Genomic DNA, 16453 nt, shown 5'->3' with positions numbered 1-16453 from the left:
TGAGTGCCGATTTAGGGCCAGGTGCTCTGATGGCCTCCAGGGACACCAGAGTGAATGGCAGGGGGCAGGGGGGAAGCAGACCCTGCCCTCAGAGAACTTACGGTGCGGGAACCATTTTATTTTCGTAAATGTGAAACTAATGTGGAATAGCTTTATAGTCACCTTTCTGTTATTTCTCTACCAAGAGTGTTTTTGAAGTAAATTTGTCATCGATGAGCCATGTCTTGGGGCCAACCTTGTCAAATCCCAGCATGACTCATGAGCACCTAAATATTCTTCCCTGCACCTCTCAACAGACTGCTCTGAAATAATCCATTCTGCAGCTGAAAACATCCGACCAAATGTAAACAGACTGCGTTTTTTTCAGACACGATGTTGACTTTCAAAAACACCAGTTTAATTACTTAATGAACCGACATGTGCTATTTCTTTACTACGTTGGCCTGTCTTTAGGGCCTGGTGAATTTTTTCCAGGCTGTTGTTCTCTGAAGATAGCTCCTGTAGATTCCATCCGGTAGGTGGGCTGGGGCGGATGTGCAGGCTCATCCAGCTGTGGGGTGTGAGGCTCCAAGAGGGCCCTGGGGGGGGCACCATTCACGGCCTGTGGGACAGTGGCATACAGGGCCTCTCGGATGGGTGGTGATGGGGTGCAGGCTGGGCTGTGCTTGGTTTAGGGAATTTCCTCTGGCCAACTTCAGTACCTCTCCTCTGTCATGATTGCTGTGGGACACACGGAGACTGAATCTGCCTGGGAGGGACCAGACTCCTTCTGTTTACTGTGCGGGGTAGACTTTCCTGGGAGAAACAGTGAGGACAAAGAACAAAAAGTGCATATCTTGTCAAAACCTAGAACCTTTGCTCTGGCAGGGAATTACAGAGATATCGAGCCCGGTCCCTTATTTTACAGGGCAGGAGCCTGAGTGCCCCAAGGGCTGAGGACTAGCGGTGGGCATGGCTGGGACTGGAACTCAAGGCTGCTGAGTCCTCTCCAGTGCTCGGCCTACTCTGCTTGATAAGTGGCCGTCGATTTGTCATAAACTTGGAATAGCTAGTGGCTAGGTCCTTTTATTTCATTTTTAAGCTGTCTTCCCTCAACGCCTGATCAGCAAATGTTTGCTTCATTTGGAATCTAAAGGAGAAACCTCCAGAGACAGCCTGCTATGACTAAGCTGAGGAGACAGAGCTAATGTCTTGGGGGTGTCTCCCACTGCTTAGACATGTAGGAAGGACAGGTCTATCCCTAGACAAACTGTTTTCTAGAATCATCTGGAAGCTTTGAGGCCACCTTCTTCTGGCAAACACTTCAACTGAACTGCCACTAAGAGAGAAATTATTAATAAATATAATCTGTCCTAATAAGATTTCTAACCAAATTTCTGGACCAGAGGGGTTTGGAAAAGGAGATTAAATCACTAAACTGAATCATGAATCCTTTATGAGGACATGTTTTATCCCAATCTATTACTGAAACCTGCGTGATTTTGATGGAGTTCACCATGGATTTGTGTTCATTATTTATACCTGTAACTTATTTTAAAAGCATCCTATCTCCTCAGGATTTTTCATAAAGTTGAGCTGTCCCCTACCAGGGATAGAGCCAGAAAACAATTGGTTGAGGCCCTACTTAGAAAATTAACGCTTGAAACGACGCAACTACTGGCACTGTGTACTTGTGTGATGATATTATCTGATGACAATTTATCATTGTCAGTGAGATATGGAGCTGTGTATTTTTTTTTTTAATTCTGCTGTGATATGGAAGCAATTATCTTGTCAAGGCTGGAAAAACTTTAGTTCTGTCAAACAATATAAGAAAACTCACAGTGAAAAGTTTGGAAAGTGACGTGAAAGAGTGCGACTAATCTCTAGGCTTTGATGACTTCGTGGGTTTGGTTACCTGCGATCCTGTCTCCACCTGGCTCCTCTCCCCCTCGCCTTCCAGATGTGCTCCGTGGAAAACCCAGGGTGGGGCGGGCGCTCAGGCTCGGGTCGTTCCTCCTGGGTGCTGCTGGTGGGTTTCTGCTAATTACGCAAATCGGTAACAGATGTGCCGAGGCCGAGCCCCTCATAGTTGTTCCGCAATGTGTTTTCTTTAAATGACAAACGTTTTTTAAGAACAATAAAAAAGGTCATTATAGAGCTTTCCTCTGGAACACACAGCAAAAGGGGATACACGTCTCCAAAGAGGGAGTTAGCTCATCTTTTATTTGAACAAGGCGCTAGGGCCTCGTGTCAGGGTGGAAAGCTTAGTAGGTGCTCATGGTGTGGGTGCAGAAAGATTTCTCATGCAGAGATTAGGATATATGAAAGTAAAAATGTTTATTTTATCATTTTAGAGGAGAGGGAGAGAATGAGAGAGTGAGAGTGAGAGAGAGAGAGAGAGGAAAGAGAGGGAGAGAGCAGGGAGGTGGCGTGGCATCCCAAGGAAAGACAAGGGGATGGAGTGCCAGCAGCGAGGGCAGGTGACTTGCTGATTTTAAGGGGGATGAAGAGAAACAGTGATGACTGTCAGTTGATAACAGAGGCGGCAGCAGGATGTCAAAGTCCAAGAGTTGGTTTCTCCCCCTTTCCTCGGAGATGGGATTGTCGCAGGAGATGTGACTCTGCCCTCAAGACGGTTGAGGCTGTGGCTCGTTCTCCTGCTGTTTACTCAGGAACACTGTGAAAGCAGATTCTCAAAAAACAATTCTGAAAGAGAGAGATTTACATCTCTCTTCCATCCATTCAGGTCTTTTCAGGTGTGCAGAGCAGAACTCCTGCAGGATGCCTGGGGTACGGCAGCTTGATCTTTAGCTGGTCCTGGGGAACCGGTGGGATTAGGTATTTCCTGTTCTTTCAGCAAGGCTGCCCCATGCACAAGGCCAATGGTCTCGGAGCGAAAAGCCCCTCTGTAGCTGTTTAAGAACCTTATTCAGGTTTATTTGAATGTGTTATTCTATAAGTCATAGATTTTGTGTTCCCCAAACTGTTTGTAGATTGTAATTTGTAGCTGGAGTATTTTTACTCTGTATAAAATGGTTGGTCAGGGTGATAAATTGCTCCCACAAAGAAGGGAGCAAGGAGAAGCTTTCCTTAAATAGGAAAACAGTGAGGTTGGAAAAATGAACTCTCCTCCCCCGTTTTTTCCCTTTTCTGTGAAAAGACACGTATAGGGTTCTAAGCAGACTAGTGGCATCTTCTAGGAGCATGGCTGTTCTCTCTTATTCAGAACATTGGCGATGAGGAACAGAAATTTTGGAAGTAGAAGTGGCCTGGTTGCCCCTAGGAGTATGGGGAGCCCTAGGACAAATATTTTTTGTGGGACCCTTGTTTACATAAACAATTTGTGTCATCCAAAACCAGAGTGTCGGCCCAGAGACTCTAAAAGAATCATCGCCTTGCCCCCTCCTCAGGCATCTGGTCAGCCCATGTGTCTGTAGGGGCAGGGGCTGGGGCAGAGGTGGGAGAGGGAGAAACAGGCACAGGGTCGATGGGTCCTCATCTGGGCTCGTGTTCCCCTCTCAGCCTGTCCCAGTCACCAGAGAGGGGGGCCTTATACATTTCCCAAGGGGATCTGAGGACTGTAAGAAGTGGGGCATTTACTAGGATAACTATTTGAGTAATCGGAGATCTCTTGCAAGGGGAAGAAACCTGTTGCAGAAGAAATACTGCTTGTGGCTTTAATTTCTATGAAAGCCCCTGAAGCCTAAAGTGTGCTAAGCCAATGCCCATAACTGGGACAGGTCGTTTCTAAGGTGAATGACTCAGGTTAAGACGTTTTGGTAAAGCCCGAGACAAAACCAGAATTAGAGTGAATAGTGATTTATATAATTAAGTATTCATGAGGAAAATGCTTGATTATATCAAGGTATTCATTTTTCTTTAAATCTTGTTCTAATTTTCTATTGTTCTTGTGAATACAGTAGTTTATTATAGAAATAAATGCCTATAGTTAGTTCTTTCAATAAAGAATGATATCTTCATACAAAATGTAATTAGTGGGAAATGTGCCTTTTATCTACCCATTAAATAGATCATCTGAAGCTTGAATCCTTGCATGCTCCTCCCTCCCTCCTTTCTTCCTCCTATAATATGGTGCTCACCTATCGAGGTACTATACTGGCATCTACCTCGTCTCATTGAATACCCACAGCCTCCCTGTAATCCCCGTTTCATAGCCAAGGAAACTAAGAGCCTAATGGTGAGACTGAATATCTTACCAAGTCCACATGTTTTGTTTGCCGACTCCAAAGCCCTTACCCTTAAATCACCAGCTTCCTTTTATGGAGTACTTATCACATGCTGGGCACCGTCAGGCTCTTGGGCCCCATAGATGAGGAAGTCATATAACCTGCTCTCAAGGAGCTCACAGTCCACTGTGGTGGGGCTAGGAACCAGTACATAAATAATCATAAATTGATAACTATGAAGCAGTGAGCTGTAGGGTGACATGACACTATTAATGAGTGGCCTGAAACCCAACCCTGGAGGTTGGGAGTGGGCAGGGCTCAGGAAGCTTTCCTGGAAGACCTTCCCCCTAACCTCCGCAGGCTGACCCTTCAAGGATCAATCCCAGTGAAGCAGATGAGAAGTAAGAGGATGGGCACCCCAGCAGAGAGGACAACAGGAGAGTCCCAGAGTGGAGAATGGCTTGGGCAGGAACACAAGCCATCAGACATGTTTGGGGAGTGATTTGATGTGGGGTGTTAGAGAGGGAGAAATCTCAGATTTCTGACTTGGATACTGGGGTAGATGTGGTCAGAAACTGATATAGCAAACACAAGAGGTGGGCCTGGTTAAGGGGATGTGAGGATGAGCTCAGGTCTCAGTAAGTGTCAGGACTCTGTGGCACATCTGCAGGGGCATGCCTAGTAGGAGTTTAAATACATAACATTTATAAAAGTTGTAAGATAATTAATTCAAATATTTATACAGTACCTACCATTGGCTAGATACTGCTCTAGGCATTAGAATTATAGTTGTGAATAGGTCTCTGTTTTCATGGAGATAATATTCTAGTGGGATAAAGACAGATAATACAGAAGTAAATCAGTATAACAGTTTTAGAATTGTTATTTAGAAAGGACTGAGTAATGTGAAGGTCTCATTGAGAGGGTCACATTGGAGCTGTGACCCGAGTGTTTGGGAGGAACCTTCCATATGAATACCTTGAGTTAAAGTATTCCAGGCAGAGGGCACAGCAAGTACAAATGTCCTGAGGCAGAAATGAGCCTGGAAAGTTGGAGAAGGACGATCAGTGAAGCTGCAGCTCAGTGAGTGAGGGCAGAGTGCGGTGAGAAGTTGGAGAGGCAGGCGGCAGGCACAGGATGAGGGAGGGCTTCTAGGTCATGTTGAGGAGAGAGTCTGGATTTATTCCAAGTAAAGTGGGAAGATATTGGAGGGTTTTAACCTGGGTAAATGATAATGTTATCATTTTAAATGACAAAAAAGCATATAAAATTGTATTTAGTGTATGCTTTCAACTACATAAAGCAAAGTGAGGAAAAAAGCCTTCAAGGCCACTTGCCAAATGATACCACTGATTGAGCAAGGAGGTTTCATGCAGTGGTCAGTGATGTGGACAGTAAGGTCCATCGGCTTTAACTTGGTTCTGACACTTGCTTGGCCAGCAGTTCTCAAACTTTGTGACCTCAGGACCTTATCTATCAATATTTATCATCTTAGAAATAAAAGTGAAGAAAAATATTTAAATGCTCTTTTATTAATTTGTTAAAAAATAATAAACCCATGACATCTTTACAAAAATAACATATTTTTAAGAAAAATGGCTATATGGTTCAAAACAAAAACAGTTCATGAGAGGAGTGCCATTTTTTCATACTTTTAGAAAACCATTTGGCATAATGGAAGAGAGCTGGCTTCTCATGTCATCTCTTGCATTTAGTCATCTGTGATAGCGTAAGTCTTACACTCATGAGAGAATGAGGTAAAAGTACAAATAAGTACTTAGTATTATTGTGAAAATAGTTTTGACATTGTGGATCCCTAAAAGGTCCCTGCACCACACTTAGAAAATCTTTGTATTCGAGGTATGATATTGGGCAATCTCCTAACCTTGATAGGCCTTAGTTTCCCCATTTGTAAACTGGGGACAGTTAATAGTACCTGTCTCACAGGGTTGTTACAATTTAGTGAGCTAATATATGTAAAGCACTTAAAATGGCACAGCGTAGCTGTTTAGTAAATGTCAGCTATTCTTTCTTTTTGTGATTGCGATTCTGAGTGGCAGCAAACGCTCTTCCAAGAAATTGCAGAAACTCACTGAAACTTTACTCCAGCTGATTTTCCCTTCCTGCCCTCTCTGCACCGGTTGTGAAATGAGGCTTCAAATCTCAGTGCCAGTTGACGAATGCTGCAGTCAAGTAATTGTAGGTGTTAATGCCAGCCAGTGTGTGATGAGGGCACTTTACACAGACTGTCAGCTACTCACAATTTAGTATGCCATAATTTCTCAGAGTCTTTCTTTTTTTCTTGTACCTGAAGTCATCTTTTCTCAGTGAGTGGAAGTTGGGTGGTAGATGAGATGGAGGGTGGAGTGATTTGGTAGCACCAGGCTCCACCCAGGGCCACAAGGCCTGAGTTTAGCTGCTTTCTCCCCGTCTTTTATTTTCCACACTGCAGTCATGAAATGGTTTGATATAGTAGAGGAATGAGAGTTAGATGCCATCATCAAAGGGTCATATTGGATTTATGTCAGCTGCTCTGCTTTATTATTATTTTTTAAAAATGGGACTGAGTGTAATTCTCAATCTTGGCTTCACGTTGGAATTACCCAGGAAAATTTGAAAACTACTAACACCTAGACCCCACTCCCACAGGTACTGATTTAATGGGCCTGGGCATCAGGATTTTGTAAGTCCTCCTAGTCTCCAAAGTCTCACCAGGCTGAGACTCTGAAAGAAGGTCACATGTTTACCTTTTATTATTATTTGTAAAATATAATAAATCTACAAGAAGTACATAGTCCATAAATGTCAGCTTAACAAATCATTGTAAAAGGAAACACCCAAGTACTGTGATCCAGCGCAAGAGAATAGGACATTGCCAAACACCCCAGAGCTCCTCTCGCTTTCTCCTGTCATACCTCTTTTCCAACCTGCTAGAGGTAACCACTACCCTGACATTTTATAGTCACTTTTTTGCTTTGTTTTATAATTTTGCCATATGAGTAGTAATCCCCAAACAACATGGAACAGGTTTGTATGCTTTTAAACTTTAGTTAAATGGAGTTATGCTTTTGTGTTTGGCTTCTCTTGCTCAGTATTATATGTATTTTTTATTCAATTGTGTTTTTGGATATAGCTATAGTTCCTTGCTTTTCATTATTCTATAGTATTCCATTATATCAATATACTACAATGTGTTTCTCCATTCCTGATGGATGTTTTAGTTGTTTTTGGTTTTGGACTATTATGACCAATGCTGCTATGAGTATTTTTTATATGTATCTGGGTGTACAAAGGCAAACATTTGTGAACAAATATGTCTAGAAGTAGAGTTGGACACATTCACTCATCAGAAGGAAGAAACAGAGGCTGAGCTACAGTTTTGGTGGACTCCTGGGGTAGAAAGGAGTTGGAATCTGGGACCCAGTTACAACTGCTCTGGGCCGGTGTGCCGCAGGGTTCCACTGTTTGGGGCCATGTACCCAGGGAGTGTTGATGATCTACAGAGGCCACTGAGAGGCGAGGCTGTGCTTTTGGTAGTTTCCTGGGCTGAAAGGACAAGGTTCAGTGTCCACCAAGGGGAGAGATCCTGATGAAACCCTTTCTACTCTGGGTTGGAATCAAGGGCAGCCTCCCAACCGTAGGGTCACAGACTCTACTCTAGCAGGACAGTTGGCTGGCCAGGAAAATATCAGGCCTTCATCGTGTCCTCAGCAGCTGGTAGAAGGTAATAAACATAGTCTCTGGAGAAAGATAACATCATCCTAGGCCTTGAGGTAGGTGTCAAGTTCTAGTTCTCTCCTTGATCTTGATAGGTAATTCCCCACTATCTTTTTAGTTCACTGATGCTTTGATGAAGATGCTTTTTTTTGTTATCTTCAGTGAGAACTTTGGTATGGATCAATTGTTATAGCACATGCCCCCCATCCTGCATGAGTACCATAAATTCAGGATTGTTCCAGATACTTTTGCTAAGGTATGCGGCGGGTTTCCAGGGAGGGCCAGCAAGCTTTTCCAATCTATTGTCATGTTGCCTAGCATTCTGGGCTACTGGCCTGACCTTCTGCAGATGCTCTCTTGCCACATTGAGTCCATTATCCTTCTGGTGGCTGTTGCTGTCTTGTACCATTTTGCTCCCAGCATGGACATGGGCTGTGGCATATTAGAGCTGGCCCATACTGGTCACAAGAGCTGACTTAAATTTTCAGGAATCTTGTGAGCCAGTGGTTAAATTTAGCCATTGTTAAAAATTGAATTATATAAACTTATAATTTAAATTATATTAAAGACAAAAAACTCAAATTTAATTACTTCCTAATTATTTTACTATGTTTTACTATTGATGCTCTTGATGTTATTTATATTGGGTTTGTACAGTAGAAATATTATATAATGATGTGCTATCACATATCTCTTCTCAAATCCACATTTGGTGACATCACGGCTTGAAATCAGTCATGGAGGAATATTTACACCATGGAAATCGGCAAATGTTGCAAATCAGGGCGTTTTTTTTTTAAGAGCCAGTTGTTAAACATTTATCAGTGTATCACTGGACATAGTCCCCCTTTTCAAATCCTTACAGCAGAGTTCAAACCAGGTGATGAAACTGATAGGACTCAGAGAATAACAAAAGGGAATTACCATGCAGAGAACATAAAATTAGTTATTAGAAATGGTTATTCTGAGTCATAAGCTTATGCCTCTTTTCCACTTCCACCATTGCCTCCAGTCTAGTCTTGGCACAGTGTCCAGAGTGATACTGTTAAAATGTAAATCAGATCAGGTTGCTCCTTTGCTTAAAATCCTCTGATGTCTTCTCATTTCACTTAGGGAATAACCCATAGTTAACTACATGGATTCTCTAGCTTACATCTTGACCTCCATTATTCTCCCCATAGGTCACTCTGCTCCACCCAACCAGCCACCTTGCTGTTCTCTGAGCATACCAAGCGCTTTCTTGCCTTAGGGATGTTTCGTGGGATCTACTTGCAGTATAGAATGCTCCTGTCCCAGAAAGCCGCATATCGATCCCTTCTTTCCTTCAGCTCTTATCTCAAATGTCACATCTCAGTGAGAGCTTCTGCAATCACCTTATTACAATTATAGCCCTCCCCATTCTGTATCCACTTTCCTCCGTAGCATTTAATACCTTCTAACTAACTTACTCACTCACTCCTCCCCCTCTTTATAAAATTTATTCTTGAATATTGTCTGTCCCCCTTTTCTGCCATTAGAACATAAATTTCGTGAGGAATTTTTATGATTGATTATGGTGAATTATTATTGCCTAGAACCTAGTACCTGGCACATAGCAGTTTCTCAATAAATATTGAATGAATGAATGAGTGAATGATAGAGTGGTAGAACGGGCATTGGTTAGGAGCTGGAGAAATAGGTTTTGAATTTTACCCTTGCCTGTAATAAGTGATGTAACTGAAAGTTTCTGCTTCAACACCTCTGTGTACTCACCAGCAATAATGTCTGTTCCACATGCCTCATTGACTTTTAGTGAGGCTCATGCAAGGAAGTCTTGTGTAACTTATTCTACATAGGTGTGTGGGGATGTTTTTATTGTCTTGCTTGTTTATACCCAGTATAGTGAGCATCTGGCTTCACGCCCACCTTTCTTCAAACCACTCCCAAGAAAAAGCTCTCCATTTGAACACAGGATAGAAATAGGCTCATTTCTGTACTTCCTTCTGAATATTTTAGCGAACCCTTTGGTTATCACTTAGATCAGATAACTGGACTAATTATAAACCACTGAAAAGCTGGAGAACAAAATAGCAACCCACCACGAGGGTCCAGGGCATCATATGACCCAGCACTGTGTTAGGTGTGCCGCATGTATTATTTTATGGTACTGCCACACGGCTGGAGGGCATGGCATCACTTTGGAGGTAAAGAAATTGACGTTTAGAAAGATCTAGTATCCCATTAAGGCAGCGTAACTGATAAGAGGCAGAGTGTAGGGGAGAACTCACATTTGTCTGACTGTAAAATCTAACTCCTACCTACCTCAGAAAATCTGGTTATTTAACCCAAGAACCTAAAAGTAAATATTCTCACTCACTGCTGTGGATGGTATTTCTCACTGATATGTTATTTCTTTCAGACTGTTTATGACCAGTGGTTCATCACCCTTTTCAACATTGTTTACACATCACTACCTGTATTAGCCATGGGGATTTTTGACCAGGTATGTATTTTTCTCCATCTTTGTAACTAAGTTTCTCTGTTATGCCTTTTAGTTGCTTCTAGCTTCTAAGTAGAAGACACAATTCATGGAAAGAACCCTAGAAGTGCAGTTGTTTTAATAGGTGCTGCATAGATCACAAACCCTTCCAGAGCCACTCCTCACCCCTGTGCCCCAGCTTCCCCAAAAGAGTTTTCTGATCAAAGTTTGGCTACTGTTCTTGTAGAGATTCACACCCCACATTGTTGCTCTAAAGGCTCTGAGAAGTTGTGCAGGAAGTGGTCTCTTTAATTTCATTTTAGCCCAGCATTTCCCAAAACTACTTTTTTTTTTTCATATAGCACCTCATATTTTAATTTGCCTCAGCACTAGTGTCTGTGGTTCACACACTGGGAAACACTGCATTAGCCTCTGAGAGTTTGTAGAGAACCACGCAGTGGTAGAACATTATGGAACTAGATTGGAGTACAGAGGGCTAGCATCTGCAGTGAGACTTTCTTGGCCAGCACAGCCCCAGAACAGGAACTCCAGGCCAGCAGAGCAGCCTGCTGATGGGGGAGAACACAAAGCCCCACAGCCATGGGGAGAAAGAGCACAGACTTCTTTTGTCCAGTATCAACATGCTTGAGAGGGGAGAAGGGAGAAAATCAATTACAAAAATGGTGGATCCTTGGCATATTCAGAGCCTTGGAGCTACTTCCTGGAAGGGGGAAAAAGTCTGGCTACTAATGGGGAAGTGAAAGACTAGCCAGCTGAGTTTCCATGACACAATTAGAGTGTATTATTTTTAAAAGTTTTTTTTTCTTTTTTTGGGAAGTATTTTTAAGGAGGCCAGATTTTCTCCAAGCTGCTGTTAGACCATTTGTTAGGCCTCATTTTCTGGCCCAAAGCCATCTTTTGCAAAATATAAATCTTCACTTATGAGCTCACGCCACTCTCCCATTCTGCTGACTTTGTAGTCAGTTGTAAGACTCACTTCTCATATGTAAAAAGGGCAGTTTGTAAAAGGCATATTTTGTGGAATTCTACGAAAAGTAATGAACTTCTGAAGACCTTAGATGTAAAGGATTAAGCATATTCATTTCCAAGTGCCTATGTTTACAAGCGTTTCTTTTCTTGGTGCTTTGTAGCTGCCCAGAATTTGGAATAAAATAATAAAAATAAAGCAGTTTCTGACAAAAGATGGTTATTGTGCAATTCAAAAAAATATAATAAGGCTTCTTATTGCCATCGAGTTGAGTGTCTTTTCCTTTCCTTTCCTGCTTTGTCACCTTTGGCCCTTAAACTGACCACAGGACCATGGAATGCTATGCTAAATGGGTCTCAGCAGTCATCTATGGATCTGCTCATTTTTTAAGGAGGAAACCAAGCACTAAAGCCACACAGCCAATAAGTGACAGAACTAAGCCTAGAACCAGTCCACTTAACTTTGAGTGATACACTATTACTATTATTATCATTATTTTATTTATTATTTATAGAAGCATCTGTTATTTATTACTTATGATATGACAAGAATTCTACTAAATACTCTACATGCTCTTTTAATCATGACAATGGTTCCATGAGGGAGGTATTACTGTCTGCTATTCTGGAGATGAGGAAACTGAGGCTCAGTTGGGTTAAGTAACAGGCCTAAGACTATACACTAGTTAGACCTGTTACCAGGGATTGAACTCATGACTGTCTGGTTTCAAAGCCCATAACCCCAGTCACAAGACTTGGGGAAGAAACATCTGATAGCATCCCAAAGCAGGACTTCCTAATGAGAATGTACTAGTGCTCTTCATGAGACCCTGTTTGGGGAGACCTGGGCCATCCCACAAGCAAGAAGGGCACCCTTATCTCCCCCAAGAGTCCACTGCCTGTGTTGCTTCCATTTTCGCTGATGCTCTTCCAATGATACTCCTCTGATGATGTCTCCAGTGGTTGATTCTTGCCATCCTTTTTGGGTTTTGGCATTTGGCTTTTTGCTCATGGTGTCGTTATCAGTATTATTTTGGAGCTGGCTGGAAATGCACCATCTCAGGCCCTCAGATTTATTGAACCATCCTCTGCTCCCTGGGTGATTTGTGTGTGCATTAAGTTTGAAAGGCATGGCTTAAATTTCTCCCAGGACCTGGCTAGTGCCATACATGCTGCCTTCTCATTCTGTGTAAACTCCTTTTTTTTTTCCTATCTAAATTCTTTGTCCTGAATACCTGGAAACTGCTGTTGAATCCTCACTGCGTGGAACACTCAGATCCTAAATTCTCAGTCTCAGCTCTGTTCCTACCTGGAATGTCTCCCCCACCCCTTCTTCCCTTCCTCCTACTCACCCCCAAAGTCAGGACCTCTGATTTGCTAATCCTGACTCCACAGCTCTTTGCAGCCATCTCCTTATCACTACCTTTTACTGCCTTGGCAATGGACTCCTGGGACCCATTGGCTGCACATGATATGCTAGAATTCTGGGAGTGAGAATGCTTCTGAGGAGTCTTCAGCCTTAATAGCCTGCAGGAGTATGTAGGAAAGAAGCTTCAATTTGAAGCCAAATATCTAGGTTCAAGTCATGTCCTGGTTCTGCTACTTAAGAATTCATGTGTGACCTCTCATGAATCTCTCTTGGAGACTCAAGTTCCTTCTCTGTAATAGAGGGATCATTTTATTATCCTCTGGGTTATTGTGGGAATGAAAACAAGATAATGTCCTGTTCTAGCCTAGTGAGTAGTGCATATTAGGACACACTTAAACAGTCATTTGCTATTTCTGAAGATAGGGAATACAGGACCTCTCTGACACTTTCTCAACTCTCCTCCATTGACATTACACTATGTTTACAGGATGTGAGTGACCAGAACAGCATGGACTGTCCCCAGCTCTATGAACCTGGACAACTGAATCTACTTTTTAACAAGCGTAAATTTTTCATCTGCATGTTGCATGGAATCTATACCTCATTAGCCCTTTTCTTCATCCCCTTTGGGGCCTTTTACAATGTGGCTGGAGAAGATGGGCAACACATTGCTGACTACCAGTCTTTTGCAGTTACCATGGCCACATCTTTGGTCATTGTGGTCAGTGTGCAGGTAACCCTCTTGGTGAAAGAACCTTAATTTGATAAGTTGACAGGTTTACAACTTTTAAAATTTCATTTCTTTGTTGGCTGATTTTGTCTACATGTTGGGAGAAAAAAAATTCTAAATGAATACTGAGGTTTTCTTTTTAACTACACATTTTGAGAAGAAAACAGGAAGCTTTAACATAAATTATCAGATGTGGGGGATTAGCATTAGGGGTCTATAACCTCCATGTTAGTAGAAACTTCACAGTTTATCACTTCTTTGGGTTGGGCATTATATGTAAAGAGAAATGATTACACTGCTACTTCCTTCTTGTGTTTGAAGAAGAAAAATTTTCTAATGATAACAGAGAGAAACTTTCCCACCATGCTTTCTTTAAGACTTAAAAACTTCTAGGTTTTAAAGTGAGGTCTAAAGTTCATTTGGCAATGCATTTCTGTAGAATTATTCAAGAGGTTCAATGCTATTATCTGTGGCATATCCAAATCTCAAATTCAGAGAAGCTCTTCTGGTGGGAATGATTTTTGATGCTCCATTGACCTTCCTCCATTGGCATCTTGAGTTGTGTTTCTATTTCATTTTAATGCAAATGTTCAAAACTATTACATACTGAGTTAGAGTTCACAGAAAATTTTCATCTCATTAGATGCAGAAAAAGCATTTGACAAAATTCAGCATCCTTTTATGATAAAAACTTAACAAAATAGGCATAGATGGAACATATCTTAAAATTATAAAAAACACATATGCAAAACCCACAGCCAACACTATAGTGAGTGGGGAAAAGTTGAAAGCATTCCGACTCAGAACTGGAATAAGACAAGGGTGCCCACTGTCACCACTTCTATTCAACATAGTGCTGGAAGTCCTAGCCAGAGTAATCAGGCAAGAGAAGGAAATTAAGGGTATTCAAATGGGGAAAGAGGAGGTAAAACTGTCACTCTTTGCTGATGATATGATCTTATATATAGAAAACCTCAAAGATTCCACCAAGAGACTCCTAGAATTGATAAATAAATTCAGCAAAATCTCAGGTTACAAAATCAATGTACAAAAATCTGTAGCATTCCTATACACCAACAACAGTCAAGCTGAAAATCAAATCAAGGACTCAACAACTTTTACAATAACTCCAAAGAAAATAAAATACCTAGGAATATATTTAACCAAGGAGGTAAAAGATTTCTACAAAGAGAGCTATGAATTACTGAGGAAGGAAATAGCAGATGATGTGAACAAATGGAAAAACATATCATACTCAGGGATTGGCAGAATCAGCATTGTTAAAATGTCCATACTACCCAAAGTGATTTACAGATTCAACACAGTCCCCATCAAAATACCAATGTCATTTTTCACAGATCAGAAAAAATAATTCTGCCCTTCTTTTGGAACCAGAAAAGAGCCCAAATAGCCAAAGCAACCTTAAGCAAAAGGAAAAAGTCTGGAGATATCACTTTACTGGACTTTATACTACAAGGCCATAGTAACTGAAACAGCATGGTACTGGCACAAAAATAGAGGCATAAACCAATGGAAAAGAACAGAGAACCCAGATATAAAACCATTTCCATATAGCCATCTGATCTTTGACAAAGCAGACAAAAACATACACTGGAGAAAAGAATCCTTATTCAGTAAATGGTGTTGGGAAAATTGGTAGCCACATGTAGAAGATTGAAACAGGATCCATATCTCTCACCACTCAAAAAATTAAATCAAGAGGGATAACAGACTTTCATCTGTGACTTGAAACCATAAGAATTCTAGAAGAAAATGTTGGAAAAACTTTTCTAGATATTGTCTTAGGCAAAGAATTTATGAAGAAGACCCTAAGGGCAATCACAGCAACAACAAAAATGAATAAATGTGACTTGATTAAATTAAGAAGCTTCTGCACAGCCAAGGAAACAATCACTAGAGCAAACAGACAACCTACAGAATGGGAGAAAATATTTGCATGCTATACATCTTGATAAAGGGCTAATAACTAAAATCTATAAAGAACTCAAGCAAATCAGCAAGAAAAAAAATGAAACTATTAAAGTGGGCAAAAGACATGAACAGAAGCTTTTCAAAAGAAGATAGGCTAATGGCCAATAAGCATATGAAAAAATGCTCCATGTCATTAATCATCAGAGAAATGGAAATCAAAACCACAATGAGACATCACCTAGCCCCAGTGAGAATGGCTTTTATCAAAAAGTCCCAAAACAATAGATGCTGGCGTGGATGCAGAGAGAAAGGAACAGTTATACACTGTTGGTGGGACTAGTACAATCTCTATAGAAAATAGCATGGATATTCCTCAAAGAACTAAAAGTAGACCTACCATTTTATCCAGCAATCCCACTACTGGGTATTTACCCAAAGGAAAAAAAGTCATTTTATCAAGAAGACACTTGCACTGGAATGTTTATTGCAGCACAATTCACAATCGCAAAGATGTGGAATCAATCCAAGTGCCCATCAACTTATGAGTGGATTAATAAAATGTGGTATATATAGACCATGGAGTACTAGTCAGCCATAAAAAAATTGAATTAATACCCTTTGCAACAATCTGGTGGAACTGCAGACCATTCTCCTAAGTGTAGTATCTCAAGAATGGAGAAACAAATACCACATGTACTTATTATTAAATTGGAATTAACTGATCTGCACTCATGTGCACAGATGGAAATAACACTCAATGGAAATAAAGCAGGTGGGAGGGGGCAAAAGGGGATTGGTGAAATCATACCTAATGGGTACAGTGTATACTATCTGGGTGATGGGCACACTTAAAACTTTCAGTCAAGCAGTACAAAAGCAATCCATGTAACCAAAACATTTGTACCCTGTAACATTCTGAAATAAAAAAGGAAAATAAAAAAGAAACTTTTCATCTGTTCAAATTTATAGCTCTGGGTAGGTACAGCAAACAATGTGACCTTTTTTTTAATTTTGCCTTTTGATTACTGAGAACACTGTTAAGACTTAGGTGATCTCACTGGATGTGGTGAGGTGTGCCTGTAGTCCTAGCT

The 16453-nt window shown here is 41.2% G+C and overlaps 1 protein-coding gene across 6 annotated transcripts in view; it reads left to right on the top strand.

Annotated features, from left to right (window-relative positions):
* Positions 1-16453, top strand: part of ATP8B4 (ATPase phospholipid transporting 8B4 (putative)) — a 216460-nt gene that overhangs the window by 182480 nt on the left and 17527 nt on the right. For all 6 annotated transcript variants that reach the window (XM_045528911.1, XM_045528919.1, XM_045528900.1 and 3 more), the window contains 2 exons: positions 10285-10368; positions 13188-13433. In XM_045528911.1, coding sequence (XP_045384867.1) covers positions 10285-10368; positions 13188-13433 — 330 coding nt within the window. The remainder of the gene's footprint in view (positions 1-10284; positions 10369-13187; positions 13434-16453) is intronic.

This window comes from Lemur catta, chromosome 1 (assembly GCF_020740605.2).
Source record: "Lemur catta isolate mLemCat1 chromosome 1, mLemCat1.pri, whole genome shotgun sequence".
In the NCBI taxonomy this organism is placed as follows: Eukaryota; Metazoa; Chordata; class Mammalia; order Primates; family Lemuridae; genus Lemur; species Lemur catta.
Note: the sequence above shows the minus strand (reverse complement) of the source record. Positions and strands in the feature narration are given on the sequence as shown.